This window comes from Miniopterus natalensis, chromosome 2, assembly GCF_054644295.1.
Source record: "Miniopterus natalensis isolate mMinNat1 chromosome 2, mMinNat1.hap1, whole genome shotgun sequence".
NCBI lineage: Eukaryota > Metazoa > Chordata > Mammalia > Chiroptera > Miniopteridae > Miniopterus > Miniopterus natalensis.
In genome coordinates, this window is record NC_142082.1 from 152,540,154 (window position 1) to 152,564,903 (window position 24,750).

Sequence of the window (24,750 nt, forward strand, 5' to 3'; positions counted from 1 at the left end):
AAAGGGCATGTCTTTCTTCTTAAAAAGAAAAAGACTCTCACTCAGAATAGGAGAAAGTTAAAGTTAATACCCGTCCCAGGCTTTACAGGCAAGGACTGTGTGTTGATTGGTTAGGAAAATAGTCATCCTGGGGTTGGTTAGGAGGAACAAAGCAAGAGCTGGGCTTGCAATCTATTACCATGACTATTTGCGCCCCCTTCTCGCGGTGACCAGATGTCACTTTGATAGTGTCCAGGGGGTTCCTGCCTTTGATACCATGATAGGCTTGCCGGCCTCTGTTAGCACGCCCTCGCTTTGGGTCGGGTTCATCAGTGCGTAAGTGCCGCTGATTGTATAGAAGTGGAAGAGGCAGGTGGGAGATCCCGTAGAACGAGAAGTGAAATTTAGAATCCAGTTCTATTTTTTTTCATGGTATTTTAATCCAAATTCATTCCATTCTCACTCTGCCCTACCCCATATTCACCCAAGTCGTCACAGACCGCAATTTCCTCTATAACTTCTAAAAGCAGCTTATTGCAGTGCACTCTTTCGCGTTTATATTTTGTATAATACTTTGGATTGTAATATGCGCTAAGTATTTTTTTGAATTGTGTGTAAGTAGAAGACTTCAATTATGAACCAGGTGAAGAACTGGGAGGGGGACAGAGAGGGAAGGGCAAGTTCAGTAGAAGCCCTCAACATGGCATGTTGGAGGACTAGAAAAGTGAATGTAGTGGGGCCCTTGAGGCAGAGAATGGGAAAACATCAAGTCTTTGTTTTAAATGAGCTCTCATGAAATGCAGAGTTTAGCTAAGCAAGTAAACTCTTTATTTTCAGAAAACTTCACAGATACAAAGTAAATAGCCTCAAGAAATCATTGAGAAATGTCTCCCCCCCCCTTTGAAATGTGAAGCCCAAGGTGGAAAAAGAAATTGGATAAATATTTGTGAGGAAAGTAGTGTGAGAATACATCTGAAGTAACCACTGAAGGTTTTAGCTGGTCAAATTAACAGACTGAATCAGGCCTAAATGAAAAGACAGAAAGTTGCAGATGTTCTTTGAAGTGCAAACAGTTGCAAAAAGAGGGAGTCTAAAATGTGTAAATGGCAACAGTGTTGAAATAAAAGTAGTCTCTGCAATAATTATTTTCAAATAAGTAGCATTAATCTAAGTATAAAGATTATTTTGTATTTATGTATAATAAGATTTTAAAAAAAATACTAAACTACATACATTAGAAGTAAACTATATAGATATTTAATTCACTATAAGATCTTCCAGTATCTCAAAAGTTGCAAACACAAGTTATTTTATAATGTAAATGTAGAAGGTGTAGAAGATTGGGCTAAATCTGTGTTAATTTTGACTCTTGTAAACTGTTGTTGAAAGAATTTTTTTTTCTTTAAAACTACTTAAAAATTCTGGTGGCTTCAATTATGGATGAAACAGAATTTACTTCATTTACAACAGATTGAGATTCTGAGGTTTATACAGGATGAAAGGAAGAACGATTATAAGATAATTCAAAATTATAGAAAGGTTTGGGAAGCATACTGTTCTTAGATGGAAAGGTTCAATATTTAAAGATGCCACTTTTCTCCAATTTTTTTTGGTCAGTCATTTATCTTAATAAATGCAATTATAAATAAATGAATAGGAAAGGTGATACATTAAAAAAATTGAGTGGTATGCCATCATAGATCCAGGCTCCTAGGGGAGGGTAAACTGAACATCATTTATCTGGGTTTAGCTTTACTGCGAATTTATGAGTCTTTTCTGGGAACGTCAGCGGGCAAGGCCAAGTACAAGCTCTGGAAACCTTGCAGGGTTGTAATACGGTCCAGGTACCAGACATCTGGTGGGAGTATGTCAGAAGGAATGGGGTGCTTCTTTAGTTTTTTGTGCTTCTAAAGTCACCCTGGCCAAACTCAGAAGTCAGTCAAGTTAGAACATGGCTATGGGGTGAAATGACCCAGGCAGCAGGCACTTCATCAGCGCAGGCTCACTTGGGCATAGTTAAGTTTAAAAGATGCTCCAGCAGCCGAGGGCAGCGCCGATGGCAGCTCTGAGTGCTGTGAGGCACACTCTTCCCATCAGGACAGGTTCCCTCCAGAGCTCATGCACAGCTACCTAATGTCATCTTCTCCATTTTCCTGTGTTGGATCTTCTGTTTTCTATAGCACATGTTTTTCTGTTTTTGGTTTGTTAAAAATATACCATAAACAAAATCAAAGCACAAATAAGCTGGGAAGAAACACTTGCAATGTACAGGTCAAATAAAAGGTTGAGATTGTAGCTCTTAGAATTTATTAAGACTAAAACAGATATTCCATTTACAAAAGGATAAAGGGAATAAGGGATTTGTAGAAAAGCAAATAGCCAACAAACAGGAAAAAGTTCAACACAGAGGAAATGTAATTTAAAATATGAATAAGATTTTAAAGTTTTTGAAGGAATGATAATGCCTATATTGGCATATAGGCACACTCACATGCTACTCTTGCTACTGTAAATTGCTAAACCCTTTCTGGAGAGCATTTTGACCATATATGTGAAAAAACAAATAAATAAAAATGTTCATACTCCTTTATTCATCAACTTACTAAAAAAAAGTACTGTAGTAATCTTCATTTTGGAGAGTTTCTCTCACTCTGAAAGTCTCTATTATTCACAGTAGTGTATTTAGTAACAAGTACTAATAGTTATTCATTTATATTGCCCTATTTTAAAAAATATTTCTTTGTAATTTCAGTCCTACAAGATTATCAATTTTGCCCCCAGTTTACTTCGGATTATAGTCTCTGACCATGTGGAATTCCCAGTGCGTCAGGCAGGTGAGTTGGGTTTGTATCCTTTATAAATTTATTTGTGGTGAAAGGAAAATAAGAGTTTTATTTTAATTCTAAATATCTGTGATTTCTTGAAGAAAAAAAAAGGAAGTGCACAAGAAGTGTTTCTAATGGCTTAAAAATCACTTTCCTTTTCCGTGGAAACTTAGAGGTAGACACTGAGCTATTAAATTTTCCTTAGTTTTTTCTTTCTACTTTTCTTTTTTCTTTTTACTTTCTTCCTTGCTACTATACCTTGCCGTTTTCCCCCCATCCTTCCCAATTTTAATAGCTTCATCTCCCTACTTTTTTATCATTCCTGGTGGCTTAGCCATTGGGCGCACAGATTAATACCATGAATTTATATATGTGAATTTGAGCTCCATTCATGCGTCAGATCATAGAGGTAAAGTATTACACAGGTGTCCTAACCACACGATTAGGGAGCAGGACTTTTGTTTTAAACTTAAAGGTAAATAGACTTACCTTTAAGTCTATTGGACCTGTGGTAATTCCATGGTGTTGTGTATTGGTTTATTTTGTTTTATTTTATTTTTTGCTTTTTTAAAAAAAATAAAAAATCTTTATTGATTTCAGAGAGAGGAAAGGAGAGGGAGAGAGAGAGATAGAAACATCAATGATGAGAGAGTCATTGATCGGCTGCCTCCTGCATGCCCCTGACTGGGGATCAAGCCTGCAACCTGGGCCTGTGCCCTGACAGGGAATCCAACTGTGATCCCCTGGATCCTAGGTCGATGCTCAACCACTGAGCCATGCCCAGCTGGGCAATTTTTTGCTTTTTTAATAAGATGGTCATTAGAGCCCAAAAGGTAAAAAAAATGGAAAAAGTCTTGGAGTACCATGATTCCTAAAAAGAGAGTAACTTCAACATAGAGGGGGTAAAATAATAATAGCTAATTTAAAAATAAGTAGTTAAAAAGGCTTTTTAAAGTTATTATTTAACTGACATATACTCATTGTACATAATTTGGGCAATAGAGAAGAATACCAAGAAGAAAGTAAAAAATTACTCAGCATTCACCACTCAGAAATGAGCATCATTAACACCTTTGCATGTATTTGGGTAGAGGGATTGATGAACAGTTTTACAGAAATGGGGTTGTACTCTACATGCTGATAAAAGTATTTAATTTTACTTGAAATAATAATGAAAAACTAAGGGATCATTAGGCTTCGGGAAAATACTTATAACTATATGTATGATTTCCTGAAAGATGCCTTTGTAGTTAAGAAAAATCTATAGAAAAACATTTGTATTGAAATATTTGTAAGACTTCTATGTATGTTTTTTGGAATGATTGCTCTCAGTTTATTTAATCTTTGTTTTATAAAATAGGCTGTTCTGAAGCCACATTTTGCTAAATGGAACCTATTTTAATAACCTAAGTATAGATACGGCCATTGTGAATTTCATATGGAAGCTTTGTGGAAACAGTACTTTTAAAGATCTTAAAGCGACTTATTAAGCTAATATACCTTTATATGACATATAAACATTACAGAAACACAGAATCTATATGTTAGATTGCTCTTAATCCCACTCCCAAATTAGCTGCCATCAACTTTGGTGCATGGTTCTCCAAGTCTTTTCCCCCCCGTAGATATGCTGGCTTTAAAAAGTAGCAAAAATCTGTTTATATTACATATGCCATTTTATAATTTCCTTTTTTTCATTTAACCATGTACCTTGGGGGATTGTTCCATGTCAGTGCATATGCATATACTTTATAACAATTATTTAGTATTTCTTTGTACAGAACTGCTGTGGTTTATTTAAACAGTTTGATGTTAATGAACATTTCCTTTATCAATCCTTTTTGTTATTGTTAGAGAGGCAATGCTCAAATGAGCATCCTTGCACATATATTCCTGGATACTTGTGGGAATATTTTCTTAGAATACATTACAAGAAATGGAAATGCTAGGTCGATGGATCTTAATGATGTGAACATTTAGAACTTTGAACCTTATTGCCACGTTGCTTTTGCTTGCGTTTTCTAGCAACAGTGCATTAGAATGCTAGGTTCCCCATATGATGACAAAACCATTTAAATCCCTATAGAACTAGTCTCGAAAATAAAAAGCAAACTTCAGACAACAAAGATACATACATGGTAAAATCATGGACTTACAATTCAGTCATTGAATGCTGTTAGTTTTATAACTAGAAAACATTTTTATTATGGGGCACCACACGAGATGGCCTATAGAAAAGGCACAGTGTAAGATTTATAACTGTAAGATTTTCCATTTTTGCTGGCTGTCATGTTTAACATTGAAGGGCTTAGCTTTTTTTCTGTAAAGCTGAATTAAAGTCATCTTTTTGGTACTGCTACATTAACATTTTTTACCCCCTCTAACTTAGCTGCCATTTACTTGAAGAACATGGTGACACAGTACTGGCCAGACCGAGAACCTCCCCCGGGAGAAGCAATATTTCCATTCAACATTCACGAAAATGACCGCCAGCAAATACGTGATAACATTGTGGAAGGGATAATTCGATCTCCAGATTTAGTGAGGTACATTATACTGTATTTTCCTACTACTAGGAAGCACAAAAGCTATGGACAGGGGGAAGTTGGATTTAATCATCAGCCTCAAGTTTGGTTTTTCAAAGAGGTAAACTAATGAAGACGGACACTCAATGAATATTGTTTTACTGATTTGTCTTGCGTTTGTAATCCTTTGCAATTATTTTGGGAAAGATTTAGTTGCTTTAAGTTGCCACAAAAAAGAGTTAAGGCAAAAATCGCACTTAACTAAAATTGTTGCATAAATCCCTGCTGTGTAAATAACTTATGCTCTTAGTTATGATCTCTTGACTTTTTCCCGTCTGCTTTCCTTTTTCCTGACACAGGGAAATTGACTTCTGGGAGTTTTAACCTACCACATTTCTTAACACTTGACCTATCTTTTGATTCATTTTTCTGACCCGAGTCCCTCTGCCTTTGGAGGAGACGGGACAGAGTGGTCCGTGGTTTTTCACGTTCAGCTTAGGTGCCGTGGAGCAGTGCTGCCAGGAGCCCTCTCTGCGGCCACGGGAATCTCCTGTAGCTGCGCCGTCCGGGGTTTAGCCGCGCGGTGTAAGTGGTATTGAGTGTGTGAGACGTGGCTCTTCTAACTGAGGAGCCGAATTTTTAATTTAACTTTGATAAATTCAAAGTGTGCACATGTAGCTGGTGGCTGCCCCTGTTATTGGACCTCACGGCTGTAGAGTCATAAGCATTTTGCAGTCTTAAAATAGGAGAAACAAACTCTTTTCAACATGAACTAGTAATTAGATTCCTTTTGAAAATGGGGGAGGGAAATAGATGAAGCCAAGGTAGGGGAATGAAATTGTTTAATGTCAAGAGATTAGATATCACTTTCCCCCGAGTGTCTAAGGCACATTATGACATAAGCAGGAGAAAGGGGAAGAAAGTGTGAGGAAAGAGAAGAAACGTTGAACTCCTCTTTGTTCAGTTATTTTGTCTGTTTAGAGGAGAAAATGGGTGTCCTGATTAAAGAAAATCACCATTATTCGCATTGGTTGTCCAAATGCCAACCTAGGCAGTGGCTCCTCTGATGTACCATCATGTATCCATTTCTTGTCAGAATCTTTGCATTTTCAGGTGGCCCTGAGTCTTGCAGTGCTTCTACATAGCGATGTATGGAAGGATGGCTGTTCATAGCCGGCCTCTGCTTGGTTGCAGTGAGAAAGGGTTTGGAGGGTCAGCCTGAAGATGAAATTTGAAAAAGTGAAGTTTCAGTTTCGTTGCATGCAGATTACACTTACTAGTTGTTTAGGAACAGTTGCTGGTGGCACAAGGGGAGACCTTTATTTTTATAATGAGACGGTTCTTTGTGGCTTTGCTGCTTTTATGTCCTGAAGCCTTGACTAATCATTTTTGAAGAAATATTTTTAAAGTTCATTTAAGAGTATTGCAAAGAAAATTTTTCAAATAGGTTTGGTAACATAAGGAAAAGGCATTTTGTTTGTTTCATTTCAGTGAATCTAAGTTATTGGCTGTTCAACTCAACACACGCTTTTAATTTTTTTCACTGTAAAATTCTAATTTAGCCAGGCTCCCTTTCTAACCATTTACAAATGACCATGTAAGGACATATTAATAGTTTATAGAAGAGAACTTTTTCCTCTCATTTTCTTTTTAATAACAATTACAGTTGGGATCCTGTTGAGGAAATGATTACTGACCTAAGTGTTATGACATCACATCTTTTATTTTTTTACTTTGTGGTTTTATTGAAAGGATTCCTCTTTTTCTGTTTTTCCTGTGGCTTTTTTTCTTTATATCTTCAGAAATAGCTCTTAGATTTCCTCTTCAGAAATTGTCAGCTTGTCTCTTGTACACAAAGCACAAACTTTAATATTTCAGGAAGCTTTGCTGGGCGCAGCGTTCGGTGTTGGTTGTTAACTGAAAGTAGATGCTTCCAGGTTTTGGCTCCCAGACGTGCTTCCCGTCACTGTGTAGGCCTCCGTTGTACTCTGACCATTTTTGGGCTAAGTTTGTCCACTTAAAGGGCACAATACTTTATTTGTTTTGTTTTCCTCTTAGGATGTGATAGCCAAAATATAAAATATAACAAGCTGGGAAATTTTGTAGAGCTAAATTCATAGTTTTTTTTTTTTTTTTGAAAAATTTTAATGAATTTATTTTAAATTTATTTTTTCCCAAAACTGTATTTAGGATAAGACTGTTTGAAAGGTTTTATTTATTTATTTATTTATTTTTAAAGAGATGACTTGTTCTCTTTATTTTCAATAAGTTGAGCCACTGAGAAGGTTTGTCTCAATAGTACTGTTCTTTGTCTTCCCACCCCAGATAGATAACTATATAGTGTAGGTAAATAGGAGTTAGAGTGCTTGTATATAAAATAGTAGGGGTCTTTGAAACCTGATATTTATTAACTACTTAGACTTTCGACTTTCCTCCCCCACCTTATAGAGTCCAGTTAACAATGTGTCTCCGTGCCATCATTAAATATGATTTCCCCGGTCACTGGCCAGCAGTAGTTGACAAGATAGACTACTACTTGCAGTCACAGAGCAGCGGAAGCTGGCTTGGCAGTTTATTATGCCTGTATCAACTGGTGAAGACATATGAGTAAGTCGATTTCCACCGGCTGACAGTATCAGCCTTGCGTTACTTCGAGTTAACTTGCATAGAGGGGTCTGCTGTGGGTGTGCTGGGGAATCGGGTTAATTTGGCAAGTGGTGGCTGAGCACAATTACACTTGTTTATTTACGGCAGTCGTTTAAAGAACCTTTAATCTGCAAGTGTACATTGCTGATCTCTGAGGTGGTGATAGGATGTGAGAATGCTGTGCTTTTCAAAAATTATTTGTTAGTTTCAGAGGACCATTTATTAATAGCTTTCCTTGGAAACTTTGATATACAGGTATCTTAACATTTGTCTTCAAGTGAGCACATTATTTATTAAGTACACCAAACATTTAACTTTTTAGATGCAAAATAGGAAATATTAAAGCTTCTTTGCTAGTGATTTTCTTTTCCATAAAAGTTGCCTGGGAGGCGGGAGACGAGTGTCACATTTATTAGCACTGCTTTCTGGTTTCTAAGAGGACTGCTACTTGTACATGCAAAGTCCTGTAGTTCTTTTTACAAGCTAGTGAGTTCATACTCTGTAGAGCTTTTAGAAGATATTTTAGATTTGTAGAAGTTGAAGTGACCTAAGAGCACATAAGTTTGTGAACTGTTTTAACTTCTCAATTTAGGGTAGTATAAAAGGAAATGTTTCCCCCCACATTATTTGCTATATAATAGGAATGTCTATTTAAACAGACATATCAACTTGTATTTTATAGGAAGAACTGTGGTATAATAAAAATTAATTTAAGTTGGAGGAAAATTTATTTAGGAAAGTCACAAAATAGCCTTGGATTCTTTTGTTATTTTATTTTTTAATTTAATCCTTACCTGAGGATATTTTTTCCATTGCTTTTCAGAGAGTGGAAGGGAGAGAGAGAAACGTCGATGTGAGAGAGACACATCTATTGGTTGCCTCCTGCACCCGCCCCGACTAGGGTGGGGGATTGAGCCTGCAACCGAGGTACATGCCCTTGTCTGGAATCGAACCCGGGACCCTTCAGTCTGCTGGCCTGGCTGACGCTCTAAACCCTGAGCAAACTGGCTAGGGCAGTCATGGGTTCTTCTTCTTCTTCTTCTTTTTTTTTTTAAATCAAACATTTTTATTGATTTCAGAGAAAGGAAGGGAGAGAGAGAACATCAGTGATGAGAGACTCATTGATCGGCTGCCTCTTGCACGCCCCCTGCTGGAGATTGAGTCCGAAACCCAGGCATGTGCCCTGACTGGGAATCAAACCTCAATTTCCTGGATCATAGGTTGATGCTCAACCACTGAGCCATGCCAGCCGGGCAGTTCTTTTAAACTAGTCTAATTATTTCTGAAAGATTTTCAGTATTCTTTCTAAAACAAGGATGTGCTCTTTTAAAGTTCTTTCAAGTTTATTCTAACAGTCCAAACAGAAAATGTAAGCCAGTGGTTGGGATGTTTTTGCTTTGTTAGTTTTATATAGTTTAAAAATATATATATATTTGTTTATTATTTATACTTCTTTTGTAAGGGGGGGTGGAAATTATTTTTCTTTCTTTTTGTCTTTGCTCATGTAGATATAAGAAAGCAGAGGAAAGAGAACCTCTTATAGCAGCAATGCAAATATTTCTGCCTCGTGTTCAGCAACAAATTATGCAGCTTCTTCCTGATTCCTCACATTATTCTGTTTTACTACAGAAACAGATTCTGAAAATCTTTTATGCACTTGTTCAGGTAAGTTTCTGTTGGAGAAGATGAATATGGGGCCTTGCTTTCCTGCCTGACACATGGAAAGTGCTCAGTAAGTGTCAGTTATTGTAAAAAATTATTATATAGTCTCACATATGTTTCTTTAAAAAAATGCTTATGAGAGAACTGGCTCACAGAAATTGACTTGATTGGCCAAAGTCATCGGAGTGGCAGAGCTGAGATTCAGTGTCCATGTGCCTTTTTCTCCAGTGTCTGAAGTGCTGGGTCTGGAAGAACCAGGGTAGTGAATGGCCCCAGAAACCGGTTACTTGGTTGATCTGTCCATAGCCTTCTACCTGTAGATTAGTTATGATTGTGGGAGAAGAGGAGGGAAGAGAAGACACTCCCTCTTTATCAGGAAATCATACTGATGGGAGTTTGTTTGCATTTGACCTACTTTAAAACTAACAAAGAAGATTTAGTGCTCTCTTCAGGTGAGGGGTAAAAAAAAAGTGACCTCGTCACCCTCCCCCAACCCTCTGTTCCCCATCTCCAGCCCAGACTCCCCAAACTCCCCACTGCACTTAGAACAGAGTGTGAACTTCCCAGCACGGCCTGTAAGCCCTTCGTCTCTCCACCTTTCACCTTTCTCACCTTTGTGCCTCACACTCCAGCGGAACTGAAATTCGTTCAGCTTCGTGAACGGGCCGTGGCCTCTCTTCCTTCCGAGCCTCTAAAAGACTGCGTTTCTGCCTGGCCCCTGCCTCCCCGTCGTACCCTGGCCGATTTGTGCCCTTTCTCCAGGTCTCGGCTTGCAGCCCTCCTTCCAGAAAGTTGTTCCTGATGGCACCCGGCTGGACGAGGCGGTCCTCCTGGGTGCCTTTGTCGATACTGTGCCGCTCTCATCTGTACCCCCGTAACCCCACAGGTTAACTCCTGGCGTACAGGTGCTTTTTCCCTCAGCGAGAGTGGGAGGTGAGGGACTGTGTCCCCTCATCACTGCGTCCTTAGCGTGCAGCAGGCTTCGGGTTGCCTGCATGCAGAGACGGTGCTGCCTCGTCTCCCTTTCCTCACGTGTAGCGAGGGGACCCACAGTGACACGGGCTATGTGTTATGCCAGCGGAGAGGAAAGTTGTTGAAAAAATGTTTCAAGAGGTTTTCATTAAAGTGGTTAAAATGAGTTCTCAGCACCAAATAGGTAATTATGTGAGATGATAGAGGTGATCTTACTGTGCTAATCATTTCTCAATATATACACACGTATCAGAGCCTCACAGTGTGTGCCTTAAGTGTATCCACACAACGCTATATGTCAGTTATATCTCAATAAAGTTGGGAAAACTGGTTGAAGTGAAAAGTTTGAAAAAGGGGTAAATGGTAAAGGGGTAAATGGTAAATGGTAAAGGGGTGAATGGTAAAAATCACTTACATGGAATCTAATGCTGAATAAATGAGACCTTACTGTATTAAAAATTTTGTTTTTCACTTAAAAAAAGTAGCTCCGAGGAAACAATTCATGGCATGTATACTACTGGATTTTAAAATTTTAATTTGCATGCATATGTTTATAGTCTGTTTTAAACTTGAGGTTGAACCATATGAATTACTGTTTTCATGGTCAAATGTTAGCCATTTATGTGTTTCTACCTCCCAGTGTGGATGAGATTGCTGACTTTTGGAGGAGGGGGAGTGACTGCTTGATGGCCATGTTTTTTTGTTCCCAGTATGCGTTGCCTCTTCAGCTGGTGAGTAACCAGACCATGACAGCGTGGATGGAGATCTTTCGAACTATTATTGACAGGACGGTTCCTCCTGTAAGAAAGAGCTTCTGTTCCTAAGAAAAATCGGGAAAACGTGGGTTTGGGGTATTTGTGGCAGACTGATTTGTGATCTTATCCTATTTGGGGGAAAAAATGTAGTAAAAATAATTAATAGTACATAAGCATTTTGGGAATGTTCCTGTAAGCGAAACTAATAAAATAATTCTATTTAATCCTACTAAACTGATAAAAAAAATTTTTGAAAACTGGTATTTATTTCTCTAGCCTTTTTTTCTCTGTGTCTATATACAACCACATTTTATTTATAAAAATGGTATATGCAGGTACTGATTTGAAATTTATGTTTCACTTAAAATCTTTTATAAATATTTTTTATGATTATGAGTGTTTTTACATTCTGTCATTTTCATTGAATGCTTCATTTGCCGGATATTTAGGTTGTTTTAGTTTTTTAATGTTTTAATTGTAAGGATGTAGTTAAAATTTTATAAACATACATGATTATTTTCTTTGGATAGACTCCTAGAAGTGTTTTAAGACTTTGACAGATCTTGCAAAGTACTTCCCAGAAACATTGCCCTGGCTTATACTTTAATAAGCGGTGACTGAGAATATTTTACATAAAAGCCTAAGTTTGCCAGTTTGATAGGTGAAAGATGGCATCTTATTTTTATCTGCAATAAATGATGCTATAGTTCACTTATTAAATTAACTGAAATAGCTAATAAAATAAAATTAAAATATATCAAGTATTTTAAGATTTAAGCTTGTCTTTAAATACACAGTTTTTTTCCTTAGTCAAAGCTCATGACAAATTATAATTAAGTTTAATTTATAAACATAAATGCACAGAATTTATTGAACAGCTCAGTGAATTTTGGCAAACATACACTTGTATTACTGTCACCCAGACCAAGATATAGGACCTTTCTGTCATCCTAGAGTTTCTTCAAGTGACATGGTGTTTTGTTTTCTATTTATTTTGGCCTTTTGAAGATGGGAGATAAATGTGAACAGCATTGGTTAGTTGAAATTTACTTTGCTTATTTAATTTCTACCTAGCAATCTGTAAGAAGGAATTTGCATTTGTATGGCAATCTAAATTCCACAATTAATATTACTTAATCTATATAGCAAGATTTATTCAGCCTGTGTTATTCACATAAACCTTTTTATTATGCAGAAATTTAATCTGGGTGTTTTTGTTCTCTTAGGAGACTATGCAAATTGATGAAGATGACAGACCAGAACTAGTCTGGTGGAAGTGTAAGAAGTGGGCACTGCACATTGTAGCTCGTCTGTTTGAACGGTAATTCCCTTTATTAGATTTACGATCTTATGGTCAGTATCTCAGTATTGGATATAATAAAATTGGATTGGCCCCTTGATGGTTCACAGTATATGCTTATTTGTCTTTAGTGCCATAGAGGGTAAAAAGTCACCCTCTGTTTTAAAGTAGGCTTAATTGTGATCACTGACTTTGAGATATAATGAGGTGCTCAGTCTTCTCTGAATCTTTCTACTTTTCTATAAAAAAAATGGGGAAATAACATTATTTAGCTTATTGGAAATATCCAGGAATTGTACAAGAAAGTGCATGGCCATTCAGCTCCACAGGAAAGTTAGTCAAATTTAGTTATAGAAGCATTTATTGAAAAAATATGTTAGATATATTTTTATTTGTAATATTTACCCTTTAGGAGATCTTTGTTAATTAAGTAGGTAGAAGTTTCCGTCTGAAATTTTAAGTATGACCAGAGTCAAAGTATACATGATTTCATTTTGGGGCTTGTGAAAGGGAGGGAAGTGTTAGTTTTCTGCCCCAAGAGACTACATCTTTCAACAAGGGACTGTATTTAAACTAGCGAACATGCTTGTTTTTAAAATGCATGGTATTTAAACATTTTTTCTTTGTCTTTTAAGATATGGAAGCCCAGGAAATGTCACAAAAGAATATTTTGAATTTTCTGAATTCTTTTTGAAAACCTATGCAGTGGGAATTCAGCAGGTAATAAACTTATGCTTTTTAAATAGAAGTAGTTAAGTAATTTCTATCCAGTTAAAAGTAGGGTTACAAACTTTAATACATTGTGTATTTATAGGGGATGAAATGGCAGCTCTGGGAATTTAAGACAGTGCAATTAGTTTTAGAACCAAGTGGCCTAGGACAGCTACTACAAGAAGTGCCCTTCCTGACTCCTAGATGCTGGACTCAAACCTTTTAAGTTTGTTGATACTGGTGCAGCAGTCACCAGTATTAGATTGGATTCTTCTATTAACTTTCTGACCTCTTATGAGTTTCTTAAGCTCTCTTTCTTTGAGCCTCACCTCTTTGTTCCAAGCTTTTATAAGGTAAGAGTTAATGGGATACTAATTGATCTATTTCAAGAGGATTGAGCTCAGAAGTTAAGACTTTCAGCTGAGAACTTGTACATTTTTTATGGAAGTTTGGGAACCATTTCTATGCAGTGACAATTAGGTGTTCTTGAGAAAGAATCTAGGTTGATACTAATATTTAAAAAAAACTACAAAGGAAAAGTAGACATGAAGATTGATTGATCCGTATTGCCATTTGAATCGTATTTTTGTTAATATTTCAACAAATAAAATGTAATAACTATTGAGCACTATCTGTCAGGGCCCTATTGAGGAGGCAAAGATTGATCAGATATAGTAAAGGGCTTTAGTGATATAAAGAGGGTGTTTCTACGTTGGGGCTTCTGTGTTGTAAGTGATACAAAGTTGCCATTTTAAACCTGTCATCTGAGACGGAATGCTTCCTTTTACAGACTGTCATTTTATGGAGTGCCATTTCTAAAAATTATCTTGTAACAGTTCAGGAGAGCTAAGGCTGTAATTTTGTCACAGATTAGTTTGTTGGCCCTTGAGACAGGCTGTAGGGAAGATGAGTGAGTGGCGGATAACGTGACCGGTCAGCAGTTCACCGGGATGCTGCGTGCTCAGGCCGGTCCGCTTTGCCTTTGTCCTCGCTGCTCGTGCACCCGTGAGCCGCCTCAAGTCCATGCCCCCTGGAAGTGCCTTCGGTGAACTTTTTCCAGTGTCGCATAAACGCACACATGCATTTAAATTTCACACCTTTGCAGCCATGTCGTAAACTACTTGTACCTTAGTTATTGAAGGCATATATTTCTAGTTTTGAGGAATAGTTTTCTCATCAAAAACTGTTCCTTTCTTTACTCTTACGTGCCGTCTGCCTCCACCGCCGAGTGGTATGAGCCCCAACTACTGGGAAGAACCTATTCAGTAGCATCCATCTTTAGCCTGCTTTGCTAAAAACTGCACAGGTGATGGCAGGCCTTCTGACAAATTTTATAAACCCGAATTTTACATAACTTGAACTGAATTTATAAATTCTGTAATGTTTTGAAAGAACCCTTTTTATTTATTCAGTTCATTTATAAGCCTGCCATAGTGAGGAGCTCTGGAGAGCAGGGATTAGAAGACTTGGACTTTGTTTTGTTACCTCTGCTGGGGTTTTCGGGACAGTCATGGATGCTTTGGGCATGGTTTCTTCCTTATAAACATTCTCTCTCTTTTTAATCAATCTTTTGAAAAATAACTTCTTGCCTGCCTGGGCGGGGCTCAGCGGTTGAGCATCGACCTAGGATCCAGGCGATCGGGATTCAATTCCCAGTCAGGGCACATGCCCGGGTTGCGGGCTCGATCAATGACTCTCTCATCATTGATGTTTCTCTCTTTCTCTCTCTCCCTCTCCTTTCCTCTCTCTGAAATCAATAAAGATATATTTAAAAAAAACACAAAACTTCTCAATTTTGTGTTATGTTTATAAAGACTTTCTGTGGTCTGAGATTCTAAAATGAAATTCTTCCATATTCTAGGAATTTTATGCTTTCATTTCTTTTGTTGTTGAATTATTTCCCCATCTGGAATTTATTTTGGTTAGGGAACCAACTTCATTTTTTTTCAGGGGATTAATCAGAAGTCCCAGTACTATTTTTTGGATAACTTATCATTTCTCTTCCTATTTTAAATGCACTTTTATCAAATATTAAAATCTGTGGTGTCTGTTGCTGTATGGTTGTTTTCAGTGTTCATTTAGTCAAGTTTGTTGTTTTTTTAACAGGATTCTTAACTTATTTGAAGAGCTAGTATATGAAATAGAGTATGAACTTACTCTGAGTAGTTCCATAGGTTAGAAGTAGGACAAATGGCTGGGCATTACAGTGAGACACCGTTCCAATATAACATGGACCTGTCTAATAATTAAAACTGCCCATGTGCTTTCTTTCAAAATATTGACTTCCTTTAACATCTGTTAGTTTTTACCTTTATGCATTCTGGGTTTTAGGTCATGCCTAAAATGCCCCTCCCCTTAACCTTAATATTGTTCATGTTCTCCTATATTTTCTCTTCCTATTTTCCTATAGGTACTACTGAAAATTTTAGACCAGTATAGACAGAAAGAGTACATAGCCCCTCGTGTTCTTCAGCAAGCATTCAACTATCTCAACCAAGGGGTTGTTCACTCTGTAACGTGGAAGCAGATGAAACCGCACATGCAGGTTGGTATCAGGGAGCAGTTCTCCAAAATTATTCAAAATGATAGAAATCAGGTTTTCGCCCGGCTGGCATGGCTCAGTGCTTGAGCACTGACCTATGATCTAGGAGATTTTGGTTCGATTCCCGGTCAGGGCACATGCCCAGGTTGTGGGCTTGACCCCAGCAGGGGCCGTGCAGGAGGCAGCCGATCAGTGACTCTGTCTCATCATTGATGTTTCTCTCTCTTCCTCTCCCTTCCTTTCTTTGAAATTAATAAAAACATATTTAAAAAAGAAAAGAAATCAGGTTTTCTAGACAGGTTGGTGTCAGGGACCAGTTCTCCAAAATTATTCAAAATGATGAAGTCAGGTTTTCTAGACAAAGCAAGTGTTACTAATTCCATATTTTATATTGAATATATTTTTATTCCCTTAATAATTACAAATGGGTGCAGTCATATCTGATATGAAGGCTTGGAAATTTAAGTATTTGAGAAGAGTGAGTACTTCCAAGTTTTTTTAGTTGGAAGACTTGGATTCAGTTGACCTTGTTTAATTGCTTACTTAAGGATAGAATTCCACATTGTTATTTAATTAAAAAATGAGAATGAAAAATTATAGGCCATTAATAAATAAATTCTTATTTGCATGCAGATAATTTTTGGGTAATTCAATAATGTTAGGAACCAATTTTTTTCCTCTCTCAAACTATAAATTCTTAAATTCTGTAATCTATAAGATGGTATCTAAAAAGGAAAATAAATTCTTTTTCTTTGCCTGTGGTGTTCAGGATAAAATTTGTTTAGTGTTATTACAGATCTTAACAAATATAGTATCTTTTGCATTGTTTTCTGTGGATGTCTTAATAATATTTGCCTAATCTCCTTGATCATAGAGGGATCACTTCTTTGCAATTAATAGATACTGATGTCTAGCCTGTGTGGCTCAGTGGTTGAGCATCAACCCATGAACCAAGAGGTCACTGGTTCGATTCCTGGTCAGGGCACATGTCTGGGTTTCAGTTTCAATCCTCAGTGTGGGGTATACAAGAGGTGGCCTGTCGATGATGTATCTCTTTCATCAATGTTTCTATCTCTCTTTCCCTCTCCCTTCCTCTCTCTCTAAAAATCAATAAAAAAAAAAACCCCACATATGTAAAAAAAGTAGATACTGATTTCATTTTATTTACTGTGTTCCTGTAAAGTAAGGCTGAATTGCAATAGTATTTTTTCTACTTGATGTCTTTGGCCCTAATTTTACATGGCTGAATGTAGGAATAAGAAACTGATCCTTAGGCTGAATTTTTGCTCTTAGAAATATTCCATTCATTTAAGAGATGATTCTGTCTTTTTTTTTTTTTTAATCCTCCCCCAAGGACATACTTACTGAATTTGGGGGGCGGGGAGGGGGGGAGAGAGAGAGAAAGAAAAAGAGAAACATCGATAGGTTGCGCTCTGACCAAGGATCGAACTCGAGACTTAGGTATGTGCCCTGACCGGGAATCAACCCACCACCTTTTGGTGTACGGGACAGGAGCCATGGTGGCCAGGGTGAAATGGTTCTGTTTTTACATAAGTAATTGTTGGAGCACAAAAGGGCTTAGGACAGTGTACATACACTTAGCAGCAACGTACATACAGGTGTGGCTTTACTTTTCCCCCTGAAACCTGCATGCGTAGAGTAGGAAATTAGGCTTTTGAAAATGGAGGAAGAAAAGAAAATTTTAATATTGTTGCTATGTTGACATTTAGAACCAAAACAGACAGGTAAAAATGTTCATAAAAGGAAAAATAACAGTAAATATAACCTTCGCCTAATATTTATTTCTCCTTAAAGAGTCAAGTTATGCTTAACGCTGATTTGTTAGTGAAACTTTATTATCCTTTCTATTGCTTCAAAGAATAGCATTTACATTCATCTCTTTCTCTGTTTCTTTAATCAGTTGTTGTTTAAAAACAGTCTTACGTTTAACCCACCCCTTTACCCCCCTCCCCCCCTCCCCCCTGCCCCCCACCACCCCCACCCTAGGCTCTTGCTTTCCTGCTTTCACCTTAGTCACTGCAGGCTTAACAGAAAGATTAATATAACAGTTTGGAAAACTAACATCATAAAGGCAGTCAGTAAATACATTATTAGTATTCCCCAAATTTGAATGGCCTGTACTCATTTGTTGTTTTGTTTCTTTTCTTAGAATATCTCTGAAGATGTGATTTTTGCTGTGATGTGTTACAAGGATGCAGATGAAGAGCTATGGCAAGAAGACCCACATGAGTACATACGGATGAAATTCGGTAATCGAGATGGCTTCGCTCCCCCTCAGTTCCTGGATACAGAAAGTCATACACCTAAATGTGTATCTTGAGGAGATTTTGTTACTTTGTTAAATTCCCGGAGTTCTGCTTTGCACAGTAACCTGTGAAACTCACGAGGGTTTGATGTCCGGTTGAGCCAGTAAGCTTGAGGCCTTGGGTGGGAGGGATGAAAATCCGCCTTGTCTACCCACCTCATGGGGCTGTAGCAGTCTCGGAGCCATCTGCAGCCTTTTCTGCTGTGATGTTGATCTGCAGGGACCATCCCTGTCCGAGCCTTTTGGGATACACGCGCTTGTAGATTGGGCTGTGCTCAGTCAGGGGGATCCTTTGGATTTCTGCATATTTTAAGAGCACCCCAGTTTAGTTTAGTTTCCCCCCTTATCCTAGAGGCAGGTATTCACTAGAGAATGAGATTATCCAGTGGCCCCACTGTGTGTCCCAGTTCTCCGGGGGGTCCTTTTAGCTTGGATTTTCCTGGAAGCTGTTGAACTGTGTAGGCTGCCCGAATTCATTTCCTTTTATCTCCAGTTTGAATTGATTGCTTCTTGAAATGCTCAGGCACTTCGCCAGGCAAAATCTTATTTGCGCACCTTTGTTTCTCCCGCACCTTAGAGTTGTCTGAGGGCAGGGGCATTATTGTATCTATTTCCTTTATTTTGAATTCTCCATTCCTTCTACATCTCTACATTCTGTTACTAGTGTTTGGTTCTAGTATGTCCTCAATAAATGTTGAGATCAGTACAATATTGCTAAAGCTGTGACAGTGCAGTGCTTTCCTTTGTGGGACCAGGTGTCCCTGGCTACCTGAGTGAAGCCTACTGGTAGGGATGCGAGGTTGTTTCTACAGTGCTTTGTGTTAGTACTGCTTGATTCAGTAACTGAGGAAGTGCCTCTTCTCTTGGAGACAAAGTACAGGGAAAGCAGATGAGTGAGAAGTGATATTTACCATCTACTTTCCCTTCGTTTTACCTTTGCCTTTTAAAAATCACTGGGTTTTTTTTAATTCTGTAAACCAGTGTCATATGTGGACTGTTTTATTTCTTGATTTTGGAATAGTGATTAATCAGGTTTAAAATCCATAATAAGTAATTGTATTTTTACTAACATGGTTTCACCTTTTAAAATCTTAGATATTTTTGAAGATTATGCTTCTCCTACCACAGCAGCGCAGACTCTCTTATATACTGCTGCAAAGAAAAGAAAAGAGGTACGTAGCTATTCTTTGTAAATCCTGTGTTGATTTGATGCTCTAATATAACCCTAGTATTTGAAAAGTTGTATTACTAGTTATAATTTGTCACTTTAAGAATATTTTCCTGTCCTGGTAAGGGCAAAGAGTTATTTTGTTTTCTTAATTATACTTGTTTGGTAAAACACAATAAAATGGCTTTCATTTTGAAAATTTGTGCATTATATACTTAAAACTATAGTAATGCAAGGAAAATTAATGTAGACTAAAATGGATTCTTCTATTTCTTTAGGTGTTGCCAAAGATGATGGCATTCTGTTATCAAATCCTAACAGACCCGAACTTTGACCCTAGAAAGAAAGATGGAGCCCTGCATGTGATTGGTTCCCTAGCTGATATTTTATTGAAGGTTAAGTTACTTAAAATTTAATTTACTTAAAACTACGAAGCACAGCCAAATGACAATATGAAAGCTATGGATAATTTATAACTGGTGACTGCTTCTGCATAATTGAATTGACTGTAAATATTCTTCCTGTCACCTGTTTCTTTTTTCTTTTCTTTTTTTAAAAAATATTTTTTATTGATTTCAGAGAGAGGAAGGGAGAGGGGGAGAGAGAGGAAAACATCAATGATGAGAGTCATTGATTGGCTGCCTCTTGCACGCCCCCTGCTGGGGATTGAGCCTGAAACCCAGGCATGTGCCCTGACCGGGAATCGAATCCTGGATCCTAGGCCGATGCTCAGCCGCTGAGTCACACTGGCGGGGCAGTCGCCTGCCTCTTTAGTTAAAAAGAACATTTGACTTTTTTGTTTGTCAGTGTTTCAGTATGAAACTGTTGCTATATAAAAAAAGAATATGAAATGACTTTGTTTCTATAAAAATCAATCAGTATCAAATTATATTTAAGGTACTATTTTTGTCTTGTTTTAAAACATGCAATATGTAGGTGAGGTAGTTTTACAAAATTGTAACTAGAAATATATATAGAAATAGATATTTTTATATTTTATATAAATATTTATATATTTATATTAATATATATATATTTTACATATTTCTATCCTATATAAATATATAGAAATATATGTATTTCTTTAACTAGAAATATATATAGAAATATATAGAAGTATAAGTTATATTAAACATACTTTATTAGGATGTGATTTTTACATATGAAAAAGACTTGATAAGTTGAAACTTAATTTCTATTTTCTAACAGAAGAGTTTATTCAAGGACCAAATGGAGCTGTTGCTGCAGAATCATGTATTTCCATTATTATTGTCTAACCTGGGGTATCTTCGAGCTAGAGTAAGTTTTCCATATTTCCGTTATGTATCTTAAGATCTTCATTTGTAAAATAATTATTGAACTAAATGTTTTTGGATAAATTGACACATATTGAGGTAAAATGAATAAAGAACAAACTAGTAAATAAAGGGATTTATGGATTTTAATTCCAGCTGTTTTCGTTTTTCACCCTAGCCTCACTTCCTGCATATGCAAAAGATGCAGTGAGAGGAGTGATGTTATAGCAATGGTACAATGTAAATTCATAGACTGATTAATTTTCAGTGTCCAAAAACAGCATGAAATTCTAGTTTGGCTGAAAACTTGATTATGATTTCCAGTGTATTAGGTAGATATACCTTAGTGAAGTGGGAGAAATAATAATCCATGTAAGCTTATTTGTGTTCTAAGTGTGTACTACTTATAGAATCAATATATTTTATGGAGAAATAAAAATAGAACTTTAATTCAAGCTCCTAGAATTTATAACTGCATCAACATATAAAAAAGTTTGCTAAACACAATGTATGTTAATAATACCTTACACATTCTAAAGCATTTTATAAACAGAAGATAATCATCACTGGAGAAATATTTGGGCAACTGAAGATTAGAGATGTCGAGGGCACATGGTATTTTTATAGGTAGGCTGCTATCTTTGAGATGATGTGTAAATTGTAATTCTTTTGATAAAAGTCTTTAGTAATTCAAATTAATTACTGTTGATTGTGTTTTATGCACATAGAAAATTTAAAAAAGTAATATGATTCTGTGGTCTAATAGTTTAAAATCTGGTAATCTATACAAGGTTTAAATTCTTTGTATCTTATGTGAATGAAAAAAGGAAGTTTGCTATAGTGGAAGGAAAATGATGTTTCATTTGTTTACTGTAAAGGCCTGCAAATGAATGTCGAGCACTGGTTTGTAGTAGCTTTTACAAATAAATAATAAATTAGTTATGAATCATAATATTTATTAGAAGGATAACCGGGACTTTTTAAACTCGTGTTTTCTGAATTTATTTAGTTTTTCAATATATGGTTAAGAAACTTGAAGAAAATTCAAGTATAGGGGTTAGGATTTATATTTGAAATAGGGTAGACTTTTTTGTTTTGTTTTTCGGAGACACTTAAATTTGGCTCTGTTTTCTTTTCCCTGTGAAAAATACCATTGTATATAGGTAATTTTAGAAGTAATCAAACTGCCTTTTTTTTTTTTTTAAATAAAACAACTGGGAGATCCAGAGTTAACAACTAAGGCTTATATGCTACCCTTCAAAAAACAAACAGTGCTTGTTAGAATTAATGATATTTTACTTGGTAAGAAGTTCTGTGTGACATTATTACAGAATACCGTAATCCTAATAGTTCCCTGTTTACTTCCTTCTTATAACATAGTCCTGTTGGGTACTTCATGCGTTTAGTTCTTTGAAGTTTCATAATGAGCTCAATCTAAGAAATGCGGTTGAACTAGCAAAGAAGAGCTTGATTGAAGATAAGGAGATGCCTGTCAAAGTGGAAGCTGCCCTTGCTCTGCAGTCATTAATTTCTAACCAGACACAAGGTAAAGCCCAGAATACCTTTTAGAAGGTTGGTTTGTTTGTTTACTTATGTTTGAACGTGGTTTTCTCAAATAGTTTTGTTCATTTCCTTGCCCAGTAAGGATGATTCTCTAAGTCTTGAGGTTTAGGGTTTGGATTTCTGAACTTCTGCCCCCTCAGAATTTTATAGGAGTTTACTTTTGACCTTTTTTAGGAGTTCCTTTTGACTGTGGTTTCCAGAAAAATTTTAAGTTAGGGAGCAAGTTGATAATTGTTGGGTGTTATGATAGACTGGGAATTAAGAGGCCTGGTATCTAGTTTTGATTGTGCTACTAATTTGCCATATAAACCTGGGCAAGGCACACGAATTTGTCAAGGCTGAGAATTCTATACGTTTAACTTTACGGGGGTTGGACTAGAAAGCTTTAGGATTCCTTTCAACTCTAGGATTCTGTGGTTCTGCTACTTCTGAAAGTAGCAAGTATTATTTCTAGTGCGTGATAACACAGGTATCCCCTTTGTTTGTTTAGAAGAATATTCTGTCCAAAGTTCAAATAAACCTTTAAAAGTAAACATGAACCTAGTTTACCTCTCTTGAACAGTGTTTTAAAGGAGGTCTGAATATTGTATAAGGATATGTGGGAGGAAGACGAATAGAGATGCGGTGGGGCAGGGAATGGGCACCATCAATCAGTATTGGGCATGGTTTATGTACATGATTTTTTGTATTTGTATCCTGGTGTCATATCCATGTTCTATAAGTCGTGCTGATGACAGAGCCTATGTGTGATTAAAGCTTATCCATGGGGGCTATTGGCATTTTGGGCTGGACGGTTCTTTCCTGTGCAGGACTGATTCTGTATTACTCATGGGAATATTGATACATTGATGAAGATTATTTTGGTGCAGCTTTTTAACTTACTCATTACCGCAAAGCAAGTATCTATCGAGAACCTGTTACCCTGTGTTGCTTTACCTTGTGAGCAAGTTAATTCTTTTTATCACTTGTGAATGCCTAACTTTTTAGTGATTTTGTTTGTTTTATTGCATTAGCTAAGGAATATATGAAGCCACATGTGAGGCCTATTATGCAGGAGCTGTTGCACATTGTTAGAGAGACAGAAAATGATGATGTAACCAATGTTATCCAGAAGATGATATGTGAATACAGTCAAGAAGTAGCTTCCATTGCTGTCGATATGACCCAACACTTGGTAAGACTGGCAAAGTTTTATGTTTGGTTGGTATAGAAGCCTTGAATAATCTAAATAAATTAAACTCCAAAGTTTGGAGTTTGGTTTTATGTGTAATTGTAATGTTAATATAAAAATGTTTGTTCTTCTGATTTTGACAGTTAATTTCTATAGTTAATTAGATTTAAACCTAATAACATTTAAGATGATCTCTTTTCATCTATAATATTCTGAGATTTCATAGTGATTTGCTTTAATGTGAACCTTCTAAATTTTCACTTTCTGGACTTTGAATCTTGAAACTCATTTTCTTCAGTTTTAGGCAATTTCTTGTGTTACCTCTTTGATGAATTTTTCTCTGCTATTTTTCCTGTTCTATAGTTCTGATGTAGAATATTGGGCCAGGACTGAGTTTCTGATTTCCTTACTTTTCTCTCCTGTCTTCCATGTCTGTTCTTTCTGTTTCATTTTCTAGGCGATTCCTTGACTTTGTCTTCTAAACTTTCTATTGAATTTTTTGTTTGAGTATTACTAGATTTCGGTTTTCCTAGAATTTGGATTTATTTGTTTAATATCAACCGTAAGTTAAATATTAGCTATCTGATTGTAATACCTAACATATGTTCCACTCTAGTTACCAGATAAGGGAAAAAGGGGCTATATTTAAAACATAACAGTTTCTATCATTGATTCACTCAGCAAAATGCATAACACTGCTGACATTTACGTGTGTGACACTGCTGTTTTGCCGACTTATAATAGTGAGGGATGGGAATAACTACTAATTGTTGAATATGCTTATGCTATCTTCATAGGCGGAGATATTTGGCAAAGTTCTTCAGAGCGATGAGTATGAAGAAGTTGAAGACAAAACAGTAATGGCCATGGGAATTTTACATACCATTGATACCATCTTGACAGTTGTTGAAGATCAAAAGGAGGTGGGGTTTCTTTGTGTTTTATTTTGTCATCATAGTAACATTAACTGAAATTTATATGATCAGTGGGCACACATTTTAAAGTCTTGACTTTTAAATTGCTATTTAGTTGTATTGCTAGATTTTAAAAATTACCCTCAAATTTAAAGACACATATTAAAATGATTGAGGGGAAATATTACATGTGGTTATAAAGTGTATACTACATACCCTTCATTCTGAACTGAAGTAAGTTCAGTATATCACGTCTGCTATGTCCCAGGCTAGGTTTTTAGGGAATACCAAACTGAAGAAGATATGACTCTGCCTTCCGGAACCCATAGTCTAGTCTTCTTGGTAGAGAGTGAAAACCATTCAGTCACAGTGACAAATACTAAATAACAGAACAAA

The 24,750-nt window shown here is 36.6% G+C and overlaps 1 protein-coding gene across 2 annotated transcripts in view; it reads left to right on the plus strand.

Moving 5' to 3' along the window:
• Positions 1 to 24,750, plus strand: part of IPO8 (importin 8) — a 48,045-nt gene that overhangs the window by 1,427 nt on the left and 21,868 nt on the right. For both annotated transcript variants that reach the window (XM_087814740.1, XM_087814741.1), the window contains exons 2-16: positions 2,732 to 2,813; positions 5,194 to 5,350; positions 7,778 to 7,936; positions 9,484 to 9,640; positions 11,320 to 11,409; positions 12,591 to 12,685; positions 13,300 to 13,384; positions 15,786 to 15,920; positions 18,088 to 18,187; positions 19,339 to 19,415; positions 19,690 to 19,806; positions 20,621 to 20,710; positions 22,087 to 22,252; positions 23,283 to 23,443; positions 24,238 to 24,363. In XM_087814740.1, the coding sequence (XP_087670866.1) occupies positions 2,732 to 2,813; positions 5,194 to 5,350; positions 7,778 to 7,936; positions 9,484 to 9,640; positions 11,320 to 11,409; positions 12,591 to 12,685; positions 13,300 to 13,384; positions 15,786 to 15,920; positions 18,088 to 18,187; positions 19,339 to 19,415; positions 19,690 to 19,806; positions 20,621 to 20,710; positions 22,087 to 22,252; positions 23,283 to 23,443; positions 24,238 to 24,363 (1,797 nt within the window). The remainder of the gene's footprint in view (positions 1 to 2,731; positions 2,814 to 5,193; positions 5,351 to 7,777; positions 7,937 to 9,483; positions 9,641 to 11,319; positions 11,410 to 12,590; positions 12,686 to 13,299; positions 13,385 to 15,785; positions 15,921 to 18,087; positions 18,188 to 19,338; positions 19,416 to 19,689; positions 19,807 to 20,620; positions 20,711 to 22,086; positions 22,253 to 23,282; positions 23,444 to 24,237; positions 24,364 to 24,750) is intronic.